Source organism: Ovis aries, chromosome 7, assembly GCF_016772045.2.
Source record: "Ovis aries strain OAR_USU_Benz2616 breed Rambouillet chromosome 7, ARS-UI_Ramb_v3.0, whole genome shotgun sequence".
NCBI classification, from domain to species: Eukaryota; Metazoa; Chordata; class Mammalia; order Artiodactyla; family Bovidae; genus Ovis; species Ovis aries.
In genome coordinates, this window is record NC_056060.1 from 30,494,812 (window position 1) to 30,516,223 (window position 21,412).

The 21,412-nt window shown below is 36.4% G+C and overlaps 1 protein-coding gene across 10 annotated transcripts in view; it reads left to right on the forward strand.

Annotated features, from left to right (window-relative positions):
• The window catches only part of CDIN1 (CDAN1 interacting nuclease 1), a 234,008-nt gene that overhangs the window by 45,182 nt on the left and 167,414 nt on the right, over positions 1–21,412 (forward strand). For 8 of the 10 annotated variants that reach the window (XR_009601350.1, XM_004010430.6, XM_012181160.5 and 5 more), the window contains exons 2-4: positions 11,502–11,547; positions 12,438–12,502; positions 18,639–18,699. Coding sequence is in view for 9 of the 10 variants with exons in the window: in XM_004010430.6 (XP_004010479.2) it covers positions 11,502–11,547; positions 12,438–12,502; positions 18,639–18,699 (172 nt within the window). In the remaining variant the exon portion in view is untranslated. The remainder of the gene's footprint in view (positions 1–11,501; positions 11,548–12,437; positions 12,503–18,638; positions 18,700–21,412) is intronic. The other 2 variants (XM_012181163.5, XM_042252243.2) reach the window with 1 other exon arrangement.

The window sequence follows — 21,412 nt, forward strand, 5'->3', positions numbered from 1 at the left end:
AGCCAAGGAGAAGAAAGGATGGAAGATAGATTAGATAATACTTCATGCAGAGGTGGAAGAAAGTTGAGTTTTAACCAACATGGGCAGGATTATAAATATCTGAACATACAGGCACTGTTATCAGATTCAGTTCAGTTCAGTCACTCAGTCGTGTCCAGCTCTTTATGACCCCATGGACTGCAGCACGCCAGGCCTCCCTGTCCATCACCAACTCCCAGAGTTCACCCAAACTCATGTCCATTGAGTCGGTGATGCCATCCAATCATCTCATCCTCTTGTCGTCCCCTTCTCCTCCCGCCTACAATCTTCCCCAGCATCAGAGTCTTTTCAAATGAATCAGCTCTTTGCATAAGGTGGCCAAACTATTGGAGTTTCAGCTTCAACATCAGTCCTTCCAATGAATACTCAGGATTGATCTCCTTTAGGATTGACTGGTTGGATCTCCTTGCAGTCCAAGAGACTCTCAAGAGTCTTCTCCAACACCATAGTTCAAAAGCATCAATTCTTCAACAGTCAGCTTTCTTCACAGTCCAACTCTCACATCCATACATGACCACTGGAAAAACCATAGCCTTGACTAGACGGACCTTTGTTGGCGAAGTAATGTCTCTGCTTTTGAATATGCTGTCTAGGTTGGTTATAACTTTCCTTCCAAGGAGTAAGTGTCTTTTAATTTCATGGCTGCAGTCACCATCTGCAGTGATTTTGGAGCCCAAAACAATAAAGTCTGCCACTGTTTCCACTATTTCCCCATCTATTTGCCATGAAGTGATGAGATCAGATTCCATGATCTTCGTTTTCTGAATGTTGAGCTTTAAGCCAACTCTTTCAATCTCCTCTTTCACTTTCATCAAGAGGCTTTTAGTTCTTCTTCACTTTCTGCCATAACGGTGGTGTCATCTGCATATCTGAGGTTATTGATATTTCTCCTGGCAGTCTTGATTCGAGCTTGTGCTTCATCCAGCCCAGCATTTCTCATGATGTGCTCTGCATATAAGTTAATAAGCAGGGTGACAATATACAGTCTTGATGTACTCCTTTTCCTATTTGGAACCAGTCTATTGTTCCATGTCCAGTTCTAACTATTGCTTCCTGACCTGCATACAGATTTCTCAAGAGGCAGGTCAGGTGGTCTGGTATTCCCATCTCTCTCAGAATTTTCCACAGTTTATTGTGATCCACACAGTCAAAGGCTTTGGCATAGTCAATAAAGCAGAAATAGATGTTTTTATGGAACTCTCTTGCTTTTTTGATGATCCAGCAGATGTTGGCAATTTGATCTCTGGCTCCTCTGCCTTTTCTAAATCCAGCTTGAACATCTGGAAGTTCACGGTTCACGTATTGTTGAAGCCTGGCTTGGAGAATTTTGAGCATTACTTTACTAGCATGTGAGATGAGTGCAGTTGTGTTATCAGATTATCTATAGTTAACTTTCTCTTTTACTCTTTCTGGCAATCATAATAAAATTACTACAGATTTAAGGATTTCTAAATATGTAGTTTTAGCCGACTTAGTAATGAATGAAAGAATAAATCATTACAGGAAGAAAGAATCAGTAAGTATTTTGCACAGGGCTTCCCTGGTAGCTCAGACAGTAAAGAATTTGTCTGTAGTGTGGGAGACCCAGGTTCAAACCCTGGGTCAAGAAGATCATCTGGAGGAGGGCATGGCAACCCACTCTATTATTCTTTCCTAGAGAATTCCATGGACAGAGGAACCTGGTGGGCTGCAGTCCATGGGATCACAAAGAGTTGGACACAGCTGAGCTACTAACACTGTACTGTACTGTATCTGTTATAGTGCATTGAAGTCATTGGGATTGCTTTAGAGAAAGATGACCCAATATCTGGTCTTGAAAAAAAAATCAAATGTCTTTCATCCAGTCTTCTTATTCTTTATCTTGTTTATGTTATGGCTCATTCTAAAAAGTTAAAACCCAGATTAAATTAGAAAGGAAAAAAGTATGGATACTTAAGCCTCTAATTAAATAAGAACGCTTAGAATAGGGCAGGACTTAGAGCAGAAAAAAAAACTTAGATCAATTTATCTGGCTCCTTTTCAATTCTTTTCATTATTCTTCTCCTACTTATTTAATTTTATTATGAAATATAGCATACATAGAGTAGAGAATAGTATAATAAACTCTGAATCTACCTCTTTATATTTGTTTCAGATGCTTTTTACTTTTATAGGAAAGAAATATTCTGATGGTATCAACAATTTATAGCCTTTAAGATTTTTATTTTTTAAAGAAATAGTATGACACTTTGATTTCTTTCCTCTTCTCCTTCACCTGAGGTAACCATTTTCTTGAGTTTAGTATTTTAGCCTCATGTATTTCTTTTGCTATATCCATAAACGTCCATGAGCAAAAAGGTAATTATATTTTGCTGTTCTTGTATTTTATATAAATAGTAACAAATATGTGTATAATTCTATAGCATGCTTTTTTTTTGGTAAATGTTTTTGAAATATAATCCATGTTGATACCTGATAGGGTAAGAAAGCACTATTTTTGCTTTTCAGAATTTATTGACTATTTCTGACATGATTCTTCTTCCTGAGTTTTAAGATAAATTTATCACATTCCACCAGAAAACTAGTGAATTTGGTTGGATTTTAATTAAAATCATAGATTGATGTATAGAGAATTAACACTTTAATTAATACTATCTTTTTACTCTTGGAATTTTCTTTGTGAAAATATCTGATCTCTTCATCAGGAACTCTTTTGCACTCTTCAGTGAGGTTTTATGATTTTTTTCAAAGATTTTACACATTTTTGTTAAATATATATGTCAGTACTTTATGGTTTTTTTTTTAATTATTGTGAATGAGGTCCACTTTTCTATTCCATTTGCTAATTTAATTTTACTATTTTATAAGAATTTTATTTCCTTTTTATATTAATCTTATATCCAGTTACTTTTCTAAGGTGTCTTACTAGTGTTTAAAATCTTTGTTTATAGATTCTCTTGTTGTTTCTAAGCCTTCTCATCTTCAAATAGGGAGACTTTGATTTGGTTCTTTCCTTTCTGAACTGATTCTCTTATTTCTTTTCCTCTCTTGTTTTCTGAGATCTTCAGTTTGCTAGAACTTCCTAGAATAAAGTAAGTTTATTTTTTCCCCTTTATATTTAATTAATGCAATATATTTACCACAACTGTTGAAATGCACTACTGTCATTGCTCAATTTTAAGTTTTGTTGTTGTTATTTCCATTGTGATTTCTTATTTAATTTATTGGTTAGTTAGTAATGCATTAATTTGTTTAAGTAAGGGATTGGGGGACTAACGGTTTAATCGTTGAATTCTAACTTAATTACCTTTTCAGCAGATATTGTCTAGCCAAGTCCTGACAGCTTTGTAGAGCTGGAAGACAAGGTTTAGAGATCCTTGGGTATAGGGTCTACCAGAGGTGGGAACTCTTGCAAATGCCCCAGTCGTTGAGTTGTTCAGTCGCTCAGTTGTGTCCGACTCTTTGTGACCAAATGGACTGCAGCATGCCAGGCTTCCCTGTCCTTCACTGTCTCACAGAAGTTGCTCAAACTCATGTCTACTGAGTCAGTGATGCCATCCAACCATCTCATTCTCTTTCTCTGGTGTTGGGGGGCCCCCCTAAAAGACTGTATCCTAGGAGTTAATGTGCACTGGAAGTAAAAGGGCTCTACGTTACTGTATTTTACCTTCAAATTTACCTCATTGGCCTAACAATTTAATACATGTAATTGGACGAAGGTGATCCTAGACTCCTAGCACTCCCAGAATCAAATCAGAATCCCGGAGAAAGTTAACCATTTGCATATTCATATTTTTCATAAAGCAGTTTTTCACATAGTGTGGCACATCATGGGAGAAGTCACGTAAGGAGACATGACGACATAAATGGAGGCCAGTGAAAGCTATAGAAATAGACTTAACAGGGCTCTGGCGATTGGAACTACCTAAACAGAATTTTTATAATTGTAGCTTATTCAAGATGTTAAAAAAGAAGATTGAAAGTCTGTAGGGAACTTATTTGAAAAATAATCAAATAGAGTATCTATAAACACAGTAATTGAAATTGGATGGATTTAATTCAGTGGATGTATTTAATAGCAAGGTAGACATTACTGAAGAGAGAAATAGTGAACTGGAGGATAGATGAGAGGAAAATACCCATAAAGTAATACAGAATAATGAAAAGATATAAAATATGAAGAGAAAATAAGAGATGGAGCTTACAGTAGGGAAGGCTAACACAGAGTCATTTGGAGTCTTGGGCAGGAGAGAAAAAGTGTTAAAGCAAGTTTGAAAAAATAATTGTCATGTACTTAAGTGCAACAAACTGTAAGCAGGAGTTTACTAAATGGCAGAGTTAAAACTCTTAATAAGTGAAGTTTTTTTAAAAAAATATTAAAACTAGATAGAGACATAGGGTACATTTTCATTGAAAGACCAGAATTTGACATCACAACACATCTGTGTTGATTGAATTATTAGAAGAAGGTTATTGCAGATGGAAAAGGAAGGAAGGGCAATGAAATGCTACATATGTGAGTATATCAGAATGAACAGAACCTTTAGAAATCAACAGCAGTGTCTTGTGAATTTTAAGATGTATGTAGAATTAAAACAATGTCAGTTATATCCTATATATCAGAATGGAAGAAGTATAGATAGTGTTGTAAAGTTTTTGTATTTTCCAAGCAGCAGTTAATCACCAAGTTTAACTTGGGCATGTGTTTATGCAGGATAATTATTAATAGTATAAGAATATATAACTTCCAAGTTGACAGGGAAAATAATGAAAAATAAATAGTAAATCACTTTCAGTCCAGTCCAGTTGCTCAGTCGTGTCCGACTCTTTGTGATCCCATGAATCGCAGCCTGCCAGGCCTCCCTGTCCATCACCAACTCCTGGAGTTTACCCAAACTTGTGTCCATTGAGTTGGTGATGCCATCCAGCCATCTCATCCTCTGTCGTCCCCTTCTCCTCCTGCCCCCAATCCCTCCCAGCATCAGGGTCTTTTCCAATGAGTCAACTCTTCGCGTGAGGTGGCTAAAGTATTGGAGTTTCAGCTTCAGCATAAAAGAATACAAAAAAAGAAGTGTATGGTGACTAAGAAAACTAGCTTTCAGTAAGATATAAACTTAAACCTAAATATATTAGAACATACTTTAAATGTACAGACTTTGCCAATAGTAAATCAGATCAATGTGGTATCTGTGCAAAGATAAACATATAAATCAGTGGAACAGATTAGAGAGTCCCAAAATAGACCCTTAGATATTTGGTTTCCTCGTAGGCAACGTGATAGTTCATGGGTAAATGGTGGTGTGACCAACTGGATATGTGTACAAAAATAATAAAAGCAAAATGTGACTCCTATCTCAGCTCATTAAATTAACTCAAGATAGATCATCGACCTAGTACCCTTAAGCTTCTAAAAGAAAACATGCAAAATTATCTTCATGACTGTGAATAGGCAAAGATGTCTTAGAAAAGACACACAACACACATAAAAGGTAACAATAATAAAGAATTGCTACATTGGACTTCATCAAAATTAAAAATATCTGCCCTCCAGAAAACACTAGAAAGAAAATAGAAATACAAGCCATTAACTTGAAGGTGTGACAAGGCTGTTTAGCATTGGGAACTCTCATTTAGTGTTGGCAGGGGCTGAAAATTGTTATAAATACTTTGAAAATTGTTTGACAGTATCTACTAAGCTAGAGATTTGCATATCAGATGGTCCAGAATTCTACTCCACATTTATACCCATCAGAAATGTGTACACACATGCCCCAGAAAACATGCAGAAATGTTCACAGCAGCATCATTCTCATTGCAAAAGACTAGAAACAGTTCAGAGGTTCATCAATTGAATAGATAAATGTGGAGTATACTTATACAATAGAATATACCATACCGCAGTGAAAATGAATTAACTATACTTAAAATTAGCAAGAGTCACTCACGTAGACATATTGAGTAAAAGAAGACGTATGCAAAAGAATACGCACTGTGTTAAAGATCAGATTCATCTGGAGAGAGAAAGGGTGGCGATCAGACAGAATGCCTTTTTGGATCCCAGGAGTATTCTGTTTGGTAATCAAAGTGGTTATGTGGTTTGTCTTATTCCCAATAAAAATGATTTTTAAAAGATTAATGTGTTATGGAATAGATAAATGTTAATAGTTTATGTAATGAAGGTATGTTACAAAAGTATGTTTAAAACACAATTTTTGAAATTTTATTTTTGTGTATAGACACACACATACACACCAGACATAGAATAAAATACACAGAAATACAGATAGATGTCTATGGATTTTACACAGAATATGTTCATTTATGACTAGAAAACTTCATTAAATATTATATAATGAAGTTAACATGTCTGGAGGGTGTTGTCCTCTATAGAGAAGATTGATTGGGTTTGAACGTGTGTTGTTCAGGGAAGGATTTAAAGCTGTTTTGTATGTAGTAGATAGCATTTGGGCAAAAGACATATTTGCAATCACATAGAGACACTTCAGGCAATGGTGTGATTGTTATTAATAACAAAATACACCTTAGCCTCAGGAAGAATAATGAAAATTACCCAATAATTTTTTAATCATTGACTCTTTCCTATAGGAACTTTTTTTTATGTAGTTAATTAAAGTAAGGCTGCAATTTAAGTTTTTTTTTTAAGGAATATTGTCTAAAGCTGTGAGATTTGATCAGAACTCTTTATCTCCTGTGGCTTCAATTTTCTGTCCCAAAGCAACAATGCCCACCTTTAAGGGTTGCTTGGAGGGTAATGTAACATAAATGCTTAACCTTAAGCAATGGGTGTTAGTACACACTAGAACGGCAGATTAGCATGGGGATTAAGGGCTTGAGTTCTGGAATCGGAACTGGATTTTGATTTCCAATTCTCCCAGTTACCTAGGTCTTCAATTGTTTACTTCCATTAACTTCTCTTCCTCCATTTCCCATCTTTAAAATAAGAACAATAATGGTACCTACTTTAGAGGCTTGCTTTGAGGGTATAATAAAAGGCAGAGTGTAGTGTGTAGCACAAACTAGCTGTTGATATAACTCTTAGCTCTTGCTGTAGATGGACCTGTTTTGCATATGGCTTTACATTAACCTACTAGCAAAATTAGTTAAGTGCCTGGAACAGTAACCACTTTTTTCATATATATAAAATATAAGTGGGCTTCCCTAGTGGCTCAGATGGTAAAGATCTGCCTGCAGAGCAGGAGACCCAGGTTCAATTCTTGGGTCAGGAAGATCCCCTGGAGAAGGGAATGGCAACCCACTCCAGTATTCTTGCCTAAAGAATTCCATGGACAGAGGAGCCTGGTGGGCCACAGTCCATGGGTTCACGAAGAGTTGGACACAACTGAGGTAGCTAACATAAAACATAAGTATGTTGTTGTTTAGTCACTAAGTCATGTCCGACTCTTTTTTGAGACACTATAGCCCACCAAGCTCCTCTGTCCATGGGATTTCTCAGGCAAGACTACTGGAGGGGGTTGCCATTTCCTTCTCTAGGGTATCTTCCCAACTCAGGGATCAAACCTGCGTCTCCTGCACTGGCAGGAGGATTCTTTACCACTGAGCCACCAGGGAAGCCCGTGACAGAGGGTAGGGCATTGCTTTTATGGAAAAGCGTCCTTGACTAGTACTAAGTCATTGACCACACAGAGCCAGTGGTTTAGTTGTATTCTTTCACCGGTTTAGAAAGGTTGTATTGTACCTTGTGAGGCCTGCAAACCTAAGGCTTTTTTGGAATATCTTACTTTATCATCCTTAGTTTGACTTACTGCTTCCTGAGTTCCAGAAATAACATTGATCTTGTTTAGAGGATTTCAAGCCTATTAGAGACACTGACGTATCCTAGGTTCTAGAGCAAAAGGAGCTTGAAAGTTAAATAAAAACATTTCTTTCTTTATGGTCTTTTTTGAAGGTTAGGCACTTGAGAAAAGGAAGAATTTATAATGTGTAGTATCGTGTTCCTTAAGGTTCTGCTTGCTTTAAGTCTCCCTGGGATTCTCAACACTTTCATTCAACCCCCTGATGTCATTTTCTTTTATGTCCTTCAGGTTACTGAGCATCTTAGCTGGATGGGTCTGGAGTTCAATACAGTATGGGGCCCTGGTTTATTGCCTGTTAAGTACCTGGCATTTGAAGTCTTAAATGCAGTATAAAATGAGGGTAAAGAGTATCCCGTCAGTGTTTAAATTCTGTGAGGAAAAGTCACTCACACAGCAATTTACGATCTCTAGGCACCTCGGTTTAGTGACGGAGTGACAGAGGAACTGTTTTAAGGAAGCCCAGTACAGTAGCTGCCAGTTAGGAAGAGGACTGCAGAGTGTAAAAGTGGACAGCCCTTCCTGAGTGTCTCGTCTGTGCGGGTGCTGTCATGATGGAGCATCCTGTCCCCATGCCCTTCTTCCGTCGTGTCTCCTGCCTCCTGGGCACATAGGAGATGAAAACCTTCCCTCCCTCCCTCCCCTCCCCTCTCTTTCCTCCCTTCCTTCTTTCCTCCTCCTTTCCTTCCACCTCCCTTCTGCCTCCCTCCCTCCCCTCCTTCCTTCCTTCCTTCAAAACAAGACGTGTTATTACTCAAAAGAAGTGTGGAAGGCAGTCACTTCACGCTGTGGTCTTGAGCAGCTCAGCAGCGTCCTCAAGGACCCGAGGTCTTTCCCTCTTCTGTTGCATCGTCCTCAGTGTGTTTACTTTGTCCTCTCGTTTCCCCACTGCTGCAATATGACTTACACTGCTCCATAAGCCATTTGTCACACACCTCAGACAAGGTTTTACAGAGAGCCTGTGTAGGAGTCCACTCAGCGCTCTTCTTTTTTCAGACACCTGCAGGGTGAGGAGCTTAATCTGGAAGCATAGTATGGGGAAAAAACAGACAAAATTATCTTTGAAGAGACTTCATAATCCATTTTGGGCATGTATGCAAATTAAGTGATTATATTTTTTAATATGTATATTGAAAACACTTATATCCTAAGTGGCATGTATATGTTCCAAAGCCAGTACAGTCTTGAAATATATGAAGAGTCAGGGTATGATTTGCTGCCAAGTCACTTCAGTCGTGTCCGACTCTGTGTGACCCCATAGATGGCAGCCCACCAGGTTCCCCCGTCCCTGGGATTCTCCAGGCAAGAACACTGGAGTGGGTTGCCATTTCCTTCTCCAATGCATGAAAGTGAAAAGTGAAAGTGAAGTCGCTCAGTCGTGTCCAACCCTTAGTGACCCCATGGACTGCAGCCTACCAGGCTCCTCCATCCATGGAATTTTCCAGGCAAGAGTACTGGAGTAGGGTGCCATTGCCTTCTCCGAGGGTATGATTTACTCTACTTAATTCCTAAAAAATATGTGAGTGCTTAATAATATTTTAATTTTTACTTTTTTTGCATGTATATGTGGAAAGTTTCCTCTAAATCAGTTCCTGTCTGCTTTAAATGTTTTATTTTGGAGGCATGTTTTCCCGTACACATGACCTCAGGACACTGTGGATGCTCAATGAAAACCACTGATGGAACTGACTGTGATATTCAAGATAAGCCTTTCAGTTCTCAGAACCATCTCCTCTCTTTCTTCTTAGCTAGAAACCATATTCTTTGTGAAATGAACGGAGGGAATGTTGAATTTATACTGTAACTAACCCTCTTGGCCACTGAGAAAATGCATTGCTTCATAGGCTATGTCCAAGACTTCAGATGAATTGAATTACAAGCTATTTGAAGATGGTTTCCTGGTTGAAGACATTATCTTGCCCTCAGTTTTGATGGTGCTTTCAACTCTTGATGAACTTCTCACTTTGAATTGTTTATTCCTGGGCTTATTCCTCTAGCTGTCTGTTAGTCTTTGCTTTCTGAGCATCTATAATTACATTTTTGTTTTATTCAGTTTAGTTTCTTCCTTGTTAGTCATTGGTCCCTGACTTGCCTGTTACATGCACATTTATTTCCATCATATTGTTTGACACAGAGACACTGACATTTTGCCCTCCATTAATTGGTTAAGATAAATATATTTTGCTGTGCAATGAGCGGTCTATTTATTGTACATAAATACCTAACATAGTGACTTATTCAGTCGTTTATAAAGATTTGGGGCTTAATTTTGCCTTTGTTTTTTTTTTTCATGAGATGGTTTTCAACAACCCTACTAGGGTCTGTGATTTGCATGTGATGCTCAGGCAAGCCAAACACACTAGGAAGATTTTATACAGAAAACTGGCTCTTTCAAAGGTGGCTTCCATTTTTAAACAGACATTGAAAAAAAACTGGACTATAATGAATTTGTAATTTTATTCAGTCATTTCTCAGTACTTTTGGAGTTATCAAAACAGTCCTTTAGTAATTATTGATTTTCCTTGATAAACATTTTTGGCATCTTTTTTTTAAAAAAAAAAACAAACATATTCTTTTGTAAGCCAATAAGACTGGAAAGAGGTTAGAAACCCAATCTATAATGATATGCAAGAGATGACAATACTGACAGTGAGTAAAGAGATATGGTGTCATTGTGTTTATTTCATACTCTCTAAACTACCTTGTGATGAGCTTAAGCAGTTTCATTTATGAATAGAAAAACTTTCATTATTCACCATGCTTTGGTATACTATGAAAGTTGAATTATTAGCACTGTAATTTGTTTGGATACCTTCTAGTAGGAAAATATATCAGAAATAACTAATCATTTTCAACATATGATAAGGCAACTCTATCTATAGAAGGCAATCAGAAAGAATAGCAGCGGGCTATTGATTGCTTTTTAGACAAGGGAAAAAAAAAAAATCTGTTCCATTTCTAAATGTTAACGACTGTGAGAGGAAAATCCCCACTTGGGGAGAATATGTTCCAGGTTGCTTCACTGCCAGGTGTTTGAGATTGTGTGGAGTCTTAGATGAATAAGGCTTATGGCAGTCTTAGGGAGCGATGTCCTCAAGGACCCCGCTTCCTGCTCTATTCAAAGCAGGCCCGTGTCGGTGGGAATGTTCCAGTGGTCTCTGCACTACTTCTAGCGAAGCGCAACGTTTTCTCCCCCGTTGAATCTGAGAGAGCTACAGAAGAGGACACCTGCCTGCTAACAAAATAAATTTCAGAATGTTGCCAGTGAATACATTGCATGTTTTCTACTGTTTATGGGATTTAACTCTTATCATTTATCAGTGGGAGTAAACCTTGCCACCTTGGGTCCCTTTTCAACATACCTGCACGCTACAGACATGATTTACAGTCATTCTGAAGTTTAAGAAAATCCAGATCATATGATGGTTTGCTTTGAGACGGTCTGCATTTCCCCCTTTCCCTTTCTCCCTCTCCTTGACCTAGCAGCAGGAAGCCTTTGTTTGAGGTGTTCATCTGGAACAACTTTTCCACACTTGTTTTCATGTTCTGTTAGATTACAGGGCAGCAGGCCTACCTTTGAAGCTCCTTTCTCTTTTGTTTCTTTGCCGTGCACTCCAGTAATTAACTTTGTCCTTCTTTTATTTGTTCCAGTCAATCGCAGGCCACTCTGCTGAGCATCTTCTCCCAGGAGTACCAGGTTAGAAGTTTTCTCCTTTGTGAGGGTTGACAGGTGCCTAATTGAATGATGAATGTCCCTTTATTTCTTTGTAATTGAACTGCCAGCTCTCTGATTGGGTTGGAGGATGTTCTCCTTTCCACATCAAGCACCGCCTGCGTCTCAGTGGAGGCCTGCCAAGCCTACCCATCCATCTGTCTAATAACATCTAGCCTTTGCTTATTTGGTGGACCTGTAATAAATTATGCTAAACCATTATTATTCTGACAATAATAATTTCCCCGTGTTGCGTGGTTCCATGTGCTAAATGTTTGCTGACTTGCACTGTCAGTGCCGCTTTCCATTGCTGACAGAGATGATGATAAATGACCACTGCTGGAGTGGCAGAAGGCAAGAGAGGCAGAAAATGGAGTCATTTATCATGAGATGACAGGTGTCAGTCAAGTGGCAAGTCTCTATGGAATTACTTTTTGTAGTTTTCAAATAAGTTGTTTTTAAGCAATGTTCTTCCTGGTTAAAAATGGCAATTGGATTGTAAAACTAGACTGCAGAGGACTTAGATGGAATTGAATTGAGGGAAAATTAATACAAAGGTTGAAAGAGGGAACAAGTTTTTCTCTGCCCTCTACAACCCTAAGCAAACTTATTTAGATTCAATTACTATGACCCTGTTGGCTTTTACATATATACTGTACCTTGCGGTACAGACTGGAGACATCCCAGCCATGCAATAGAGATTAAAATGCATAGGTTCATAGAAGAGAAGGGAAAAAATATCCGCTGCCGCCCAAATCCCCAAACTATTATTCGGTTTGCCCTTTTTGTTAGATGTGGGGATCAAGAAATATGTCATTTTTGTTCTTGAACCTGATCTGTGACACAACATAAAGATCTTTTTTATTTTGTTTCAGAAACATATTAAGAGAACACATGCCAAACATCATACTTCAGAAGCGATTGAAAGTTATTACCAGAGGTATGACCTGCCTGCCCCACTAGAGGGTATCATAATACCTATTAACTGTAATAATAATTATGAATAAATTAGATTAATAAATTGATATTCTATGTAACATTCCAAGACATTTTAAGTCTGTTATTTAAGACTTAAAGTATATTTTTAAAATTTCTCAAATACTATGTTGCATAAATTTAAAGAATATAGTGAGACTATCTTAATTTACATGTGTGTGAAATCTTTACTATGTATCCCCATTGGATGCTTGAAATTAACTGTAAGTGCATATCTTTGATAGATGCATATGTTCATGGATACGTATATCTATGTGTATATGTGAACGTTCTCAAGCCAATTTTTATTTCTCATGTAAATCAGCAAGTTGAAAAATATATTAGAAAGTAAGATTGAATTTTGATACAGGTGTATTTTGCATGGTAGGTATTGGTTAGCCATTTTAGAAATGCAAAAAAAAGATATATATCAAGTGAGGAGAAATGGAGATATATAATAATGTACAACTGTCAGATTTTAAGAGGGGTTTATATTTTAAAAGGAAATCTTTTAATTTCAGCCTAATTTATTATAGAGTTCCCAATCTTTCTTGTTCTGAAACAAAAAGTCTTTAAAATAGCTCCTTTTTTAAAAAAAAAATTAAAAAATTAATCTTTGTAATATGAGTGAATAACTTATAATGGTAAATAATAATGATTTAAATTAAAAATTGTTGGTTGCTTTCTGAAGTATTTTAGGGACATACTGGAAAGGAAAACTGTTTGAAATGTAGTCTAAAATTATTATACTTAAGATTGGCAGAGCAGTCTTTCTATGGTGAGAATGATACCACTGACTTTAGATGAATGATTTTTATGCATGAAAATTCTATGAATTAAGTGAATATACAGATAAAATATTAGAATTGTGTTTCTGTAAAGTCATATTTTTAAAGAATTGAGAAATATTTATTGAAAAGTTATTCGAGTTAGGTTTTGAAGAAAGTATTCACTATGCCAAATGTGGTAAAAATATGTTCTGTTTTGAGTGGAAATGTCTGTTAAAGAAATATACATGCATATACACCATGCCTGCAGGCCACCCCCATCCCCCACCCCCCAACACACACATAGACACTTTTATGTCTCGGAGAATTACTCTCCAAGAAGTGTTTATAAAGTTTGAATTGACTTATTCAAAAGTCATAATCTCCTCAGTGAAATTAACATCTAAATTAAAGTCATCACCTGAATCATACATATAAAATTGAGAACGGCCCATAACATGCCATGAAACCAGCAACTGCTTTGGCAAACAGACCCTCCACAGAAAGACTGAAAAGTGGTTCATGTGTCAAAAAGTATGTTCTTATATAAAACATATAGTCTTAGGCTTTCACATAAAAGTATGGTTCTCTATCCAGACTTTAAGGCCCTGTTAACATCAACAAAGGAGAACAGAGCATTTTCTAGAAATTTGGAGATTTGCTAACAGGCCATGGGGCTGCCCTCTAATAATCTTTTTTTTTTTTTTTCATTGTATAAAGTCTGTTTTAATTAGATGATTCCTAAGATCTCTAAATACTACTTTAAAAAAAAGTTAGGTTCATTAAAGAGTATATTTGCTTTCTAAAGTATGGACATACTTTATTGGGTTATCTGGATAGTTTAGGCCAGAAACAAAAATCTTTTCTTTAAGTATGGTTACTCAAGGAACAGTTGAGTGGGTAATAATGAAAATGCAGACACATATTTGTGTTTCTTTAAATTTCGTTAGATATAAGAGTCTCAATTTTGTGGAGTCACAATGTTTGAAACAAAAACTTGAAGTTAGGCTGTAATGGACAGACTAACAGGAAAGCAGTCTGACTCGTTTCTTACTTTATTACCGCACTTCCTTACTTTTTGGCCCACACCTTGTGCTTGGAGACAGGCTTTGTTGTTACTTTGCAGATGATTTGATCTCATAGGCCTCTTCTTCTAAATGTGCAGGTTGAATGTTTCTGTATTCTGTGTGGTAAATTGGCCCAAAATGATTTTTGTTTTCTAGCTGATTAGCATAAAGGCAAAATTATATCAAAGCATGCTTAAGCAGTTTGACAATCTTAACAACTTATTTTTTTTTTTTATAAAAGTAATACTTGCCTATTGTGAAAATTAAGCACATGTGTAATGGTATAAAAAAGAAATGAATGAATTGCCTGAAATTGTGGCATCCATAGATAAAACCACTGGTATTTTTCTTCTCGGGCTTCTGTCAATCCACTTTTACATAGATGAGGTCATACTATATATATGCAGCGGTGAATTCTGAACTTTATACTTGGAAAAATGCGTATAACATGGTATTGTTTTCAAGAAAGCTTTTTGTAAACATTTTGATACATCATCGTATGAAGGTATCAAAGTTCATTGAAATATTCTTCCGTCACACATATATGTTTCCACTCTTCTGATATAAATAATGCTTTGATAAATATTGCGGTGCTTAAGTCTTTGCATTTTGGATTAGTTTCTCAATATTTCTGTAGATGGAATTACTGGTGCAAATAATGAACACATACGATTTTATTGTAATATAATACAGACTAGAAATAATGTAATTACAGCCTAGAAAGGTTGTAATGGTTTTATTTCTACTAGCAGTATCAGAGAATTCCTGTGTCTCTGTATTCTTGCTAGTATTGAGATGACCTCAATTCAGAATTTGACGTCTGTGTTTAAGACCATATAGTCCACAGTGTGATTCCATTGTGGTCAACTGAAATTTGAAATTACCCAGACACCAGTTGAAAATATTTTCCCTTTGAATTACTGAGGAAATATCCTCAGTTCTTCATGTTGTGCATGTATAGACAGAGCTTGAGTGTTCATACTGAAAACAGCTCTCAATTCTTTCCCACTGTAATGATGGTATTTTAGTTCTAAACAGGAAATATACTTGGTAAAATTTATTTAGATTTCTCTAGATCGGTGCACACAGGCTTATAGGCACATGTGGGTATACACACACACACACACTCACAACTTGGTCAGATTTGCATGTTTCCTCATCAGTAGCAAAGTTTAGAAACATTGTCTCTCATCTCCTCCCTTCTCTCAACACATACTGTCCAAGGGGCTACCTTTATTAGCTTTGAAGAATCAGACCAATTAGATTTTATTCAGGTGTTCACATGGGAAAAAAAGGTTAGTTCAAATATGATATTGACATCAAATGATACAAATAGTTTCTGAAAATTTGAACCACTTTTTTGTTTAATTAGCTCCGTTTTCTTTGCACTCAATGTGTCCCGTCTGCTGTGCTAGGAACCAAGTATAAGAACCACAAGTACCTGTCCTCAGCTATTTTGTTCCCTGGGAAAATAGCTGCAGACATGGAGATGGGTTCCAGAGATTTTTCGATATAGAATCAACAAAGGTGGTGTTCAGATGTAAGCTTAGTGAAAACTTTCGGTAGTTTTTGAAGTTTTCCCATAATAGTTGTTATAAAAATATTAAAGATTAAGATAACTTTGCCTTATGTTTAAAATCAGTACATATTGTTTTTAATCTTAGATGCTAACCGCTCTTTCACACTAAAAAAATGCCATAAAATGGACCTTCTGTGAAGGTCTTTAAAGGATGGTTTCACCTACAAGTTATACATTTGTTAGTCTTCCTGTGGCAAACTGAAGGATGACATTTAGTCTGTGTTATCTATTGTTGTTTGACCAGCTCCTGTTTCTTTAAACTTAATGGAAGTATCCTATTGGTTATTACCAGGATAGTGATTGATGTAGCGTTTATGTAAAGCCATATAATTTGGATTCAAGATGACAGTTTTCTGGCACAGGCAGTGATCTGGGATCTAGCTATCCTCTTTCATTCTTTCCAGATCAACCTCTGAGAAGAGGTTCTGCTCTGGTGGCACTAGAGCCTTTCCTGGTCCTCAGATAGCCCAGGCCCATTCCTGACATTTGCACCTACTGTTTTCTTGTTGGGAATATCCTTCCTCTGATGGCTTGCTGCTTTCCTTTTTGTCTGTTTCTACTTCAGAGTCACTTCCTTAGAGAGGGACTTCCTGAGCAGCCCATCTAATTTATATTGTGAAAGTGTTAGTCACTCAGTCATGTCCAACTCTTGGCAACCCCATGGACTGTAGCCCGCCAGGTTCTTCTGTCCATGGAATTCTCCAGGCAAGAATACTGGAGTGGGTTGCCATTCCCTTCTCCAGGGTAATCTTCCCAACCCAGGAATCGAATCTGCATCTCCTGCATCACAGGCAGATTCTTTACCATCTGAGCCACCAGGGAAACCCAACTTATATTATAATATATGTCATTATTCCATACATTTGTTTCTCTGTCTTTCCATTGCAGTATAATCTCTGTGATGGTAGGAGCTAAAGTTTTGCTCCCTGCTGCTTCTTCAGAACCTGGAATAAGGTCTGACAACTAGTCAGCTCTCAAAATGTTTATGGGATAAGTGAATGTTAAGTGGAGAGTTGTAAAGATATCCTATTATAGGCTTAAATACCCTGACCCAGAATCAAAATGCTTAATGGATTAGTTAAGCATCTGGTTAGTTGCTCCAGTTTGATGGAACTGATTGGTTGTTTCTTGAGCAGGCCTATCAGTGCAATGGAAATTCTGTAAGTTGATTGTGAAGATCTCAGCTGACCTATTTCCCAAGGAGCTTTCTCTCAACCACACTTGCCTTGTTTGTTTTTATTTTTTGTTTTGTTTTTCCTTTGATCTTGAAATGAAAGTACTTATTTCCCAGTTAGATTCCTAAACAATTTTTTTAAAGGAAGAGCTGACAGATAAAAATGGATTTATTAGAATTACTTTGAAGTTATAATGACCCTGACACTTTTACCCACCTTAAATAATTTGATTTTATTCCGCTTTGTTTATTGGAAATTATACATCTTTATAAACATACACGTAAAATAGTATAATTTAATTTAGTATTTTCTCCTGGCAGTTACAAAAAACACCTCATCTGTTGACTTTGATTTTTACTACCAAACAAATGTCATTAATTTATTCAATCAAACAGTACACTGTAGAGAAAATGTTCATACTTAATTCTATTTTCTTATCTAAAATGTTTTTAATTATTTAATTACTCATTTATTAAAGAAAAAATATATGTTACAGTATAATTACCTATTATAAGCCAAGAAGTGTGCTACGCATAATAAACTGAATAAAATGAAAGTTTTCTACCTTCATGAAGCTTTCAGCCTTACAATTGGGATGTGTCTGAGGTGGACGAGTGACTCAGCAGATACAGTGTTCTGGGCTAAGTGATGGAGAGATGAACAGGGTGCTCCTCGATTGCACATTGAGGGACACTTAACATAGTCCTGGTTGTGGTGGATGAGAAAGGTGATGTGCAGGGTGGATTATGAGTTATCCAGGTGAAAGGTCAGAGTGACAAACAGTGACTAGTGATGAGGCTGGCTGAAGAGAGTAGGTAGGCACTGGATTATAAAGAACCTTACAAGAATTTTTAAGTGATTATAATTTAATTTTGAGATTTTGTATGGGGCTTTTGAAATATTTTAAGAAGGAGAATGGTGTGTTCAAATTTTTGTCCTAAAAAAATCACTCTGGCATCCACGTCTGGGATGAATTTGGGGACTTTTTTGTTTGTTTGTTTTTATAGCGTCAGGGGACGAGGAGAGCTAGAGGTAATGACAGAAATCTAGAGCAGATAAGATGATGGCTTGTGTTGCCTGTTAAAGGGTTGGTGACCCACTGATGAAAAGTCTCTTCCATTCTTTTTCCCTAATCAGGTGCCAACCAACCCTGTGAACTAAAAGTAAATCAAAAGATGATATGCTTGCATGGATACTTTTTTCACGAGTAAACTTATTTCCTTCCCATGAAGTGGTTATGGTATAGATAATGCCAGGGTAATAGGGTTAGTTCTTTTGGAAGATGGGTATGCTCAGACCTCCTGCCCCCACCTTCGCTTAGTTAGTTGCCAGTGGTTTTGAGGTAAGTTGTTTTTGTTATTCTTTCCCTTCAGTGTTTTCCTGTGACAGCATCCTTGAACTAGAGCTGAGTGTGGCATTTGCCCAGGAAAAACATGTACACACAGGGGATGCTGACAAGTCTATGCTGGCCTTTTCTTGTCACTGCCTTACCATTTGGCTTTGTCTTATCTAGGTATCTGAATGGAGTGGGGGAAAATGGAGCTGCCCCAGTGCTCCTGGAGCTAGCCAATGAGGTAATGTTATTGTTGTTATTTTATTTAAACCTACATAAAACCTAAGGGGCCTGTGTAGAGTGGCTCTGCTTAGAATTATAATTAACCTTTAAAAAAAAAAAAGATTTTGAGGTGCAGTAGACATTTAAATTGTTCCCTGGTCTCTTTGTACTTTTAATAATTGGACCAAGAGCTTCATGTATTAATAAATCAGTTAACTTAATTAGTCCGTTTCTTTTCAAATAAATGAGTAAACAGCTTCTTGATCTCTTATTTTGTGGGACATTTCAACCAAACAGCTCAGGACATGCTCTTCTTTAGATGTGTTGTCTTAATTTAGTGTGAGAAATACCTGTGTCAAGTACAGAGATGTATGGCAAGACAACCCATGCTGTTACAAAAATGAGGAGAGAAATTGTATACCTAAAGATGTAACATTTACTTGACTCATTTTTGTTGTTAGCAAACTTTTATTATATTAAAAGATACATGCCTTCTAGAAGTCTTTCTTTATATGGAGAAGCATACTGTTCTTATTAACACTAAGGATGAAGTGATTTATTGAACTTATTTGTTAACTCTTATCTGCTTCTGTGTGGGGAAACAAATAATAGTCTTACATTTAAAAAAGAAAACCCTGAAGACTTCCCATGAATGAAGAAGCTGTAAAAAGTTCATAATAGTTGCAGAGAGCATACTGAAAAAATAAAATATTTAATTCCTAAACTTTAAAATATTTATCCACCGTAATAAGAGCAATACAATATTTAGTCTGACTTGGAACTGCTTATGCAAACCTCATAGGGATGGAATGAAATGTACACTGTTTTCATGTTGCATTATAATAGAAAACATAGAAGCAAGGCAGAAAATGTGTGTTTGCATTAAAGATGACTCGGTACTGTGGGCATTAACTGTTGCAGTAGCAGCAAGTGCTCCATGTAAGGAGGGCTTCTCTCACAGCTTCTGTCTGCTGTGTACCACCACAGTCAGCCGTTGAACAATTACGTATCAGTTTCTAGCAGGTTTTAATAGTCTAGGCAATGTCTGCACAATCTGATAGGATAGTTAACATATAGAATGGATGTCTCTCCTCCTCTTAGCAAAGCATGTTTTTTATTCTTTTTTTTAATTTCTAGAGCAAGGTGGTTTTTAAATGTCTCCAGACTTGAGTCAATTCTGTTAGCAACTTAAGATATCTGAGGTATAACTTATTCAGACTTTAGCGATTGCCCTTTATAAAAAAGAAGAGTGTTCTTTATGAAAAAAAAAAAAAAAGCATTCCTGATACAGCATCTAGAAGGAGTGTGATGCAAAAGTGATAGTCATTTTTATAGATGATGATATTGATGGCATAAGTTTTATATAGTAGCAATTTGTATTCATTCGAATTTTTAATGGATATTTCTGTTGAGCTTAGCTTATTTAGCTGACCTTAACTTCCATCTTCTAGTAATATGGAAAATTTTAACCCACTGACACATTTTCTCCATATCAATAAATCTGTTATTTACCATGAATATATAGCAATGTTTAACCAAAAGAAATAAGTCACGTTTAAAGATGTTTCCTCTCCTTTGGCTGCAGATTAGTACAGAAATGATAGCATTTTCTGAGAGATTGCTAATGCATTAGGAAATTTTGGGAATGACTGGTACCGGATTAGGCCTCCTAAACAACCAAGCTGCCATTTTTATATGATAGTTAATACCTAAATGACATATGCTTGCATCTGGTGACAATTGATGTGATGGTAATAGTTTATGAGTCAATATATATTTAATCAGTAGAAACTGTAAAAATTGATGAGAAACATATAATATTGGTACATTACAGTGTGCAGCAACTCTTAAATAAGAGCACTGTATTATACTGTTGATTTGGAAGGTAAGGACTCTATGTGGTCATCATTGATTTTATAAATGTCTCAATACTGATTTTCCTATTTCAAGGCTAAAAATGAATATTTGAGAAAATCTGACTTTGTTAGTAATAATAAGATCAGTCATTCTGTTCTCTCCACACAAATATTTTCAAGTGAGATTTGAAGCACTATGAATTTTACTTACATGCTAAATTCTGACATGAAGCATGATGGCCCTATTTCAGAGAAAGATGGACACATGATTAATATGAAAATTAGGGAGATGCAAGTACCTGAACTAATAAGGTAGTCCTTATTCAGGCTGGACTACCTTCAGTAATTTCACCATTTTTCATGTGTCAGCTCTGATGTGGGTTACTAGGAATAAGCAGCTTCGTGGAAAGCATTTCTTTCTACTTGGGGAATTTAAGGGCATCCAAGTACATACATATTTGAAAAAACTGTTCATACAAATGAAGCCAGCCTTTTTGTCTAGTTACTAAATCAAGATAAAATTTTGGTATGAATATGGGACTTGAAAGCCTGTCAGGAAAAAAATCATGGTGATAATATATGAGATAACACTTGCTATCTTAACACCTAAGATGAAAAGACTTATTTGGGGGGAGCATTACTATTCTGGAAAAACACAGGCCTATTTTCTGGTGAAATTAAAACAATGGTTAATAAGGGATCTGTGAACTAAAAAAATGATAGTAGGTTTCCAAAAGCGTAGATGCATTTTTAATAAAAATTACTGTTGGATTGAGTATCCCCTGGTTTTTGTTTGAGCCTTTATAGAAAAAGTTACCTCCCTGGATTCTATATTTGCTAAGTAACATTTCAGATAAACTTAAGAATGGTGAGCTT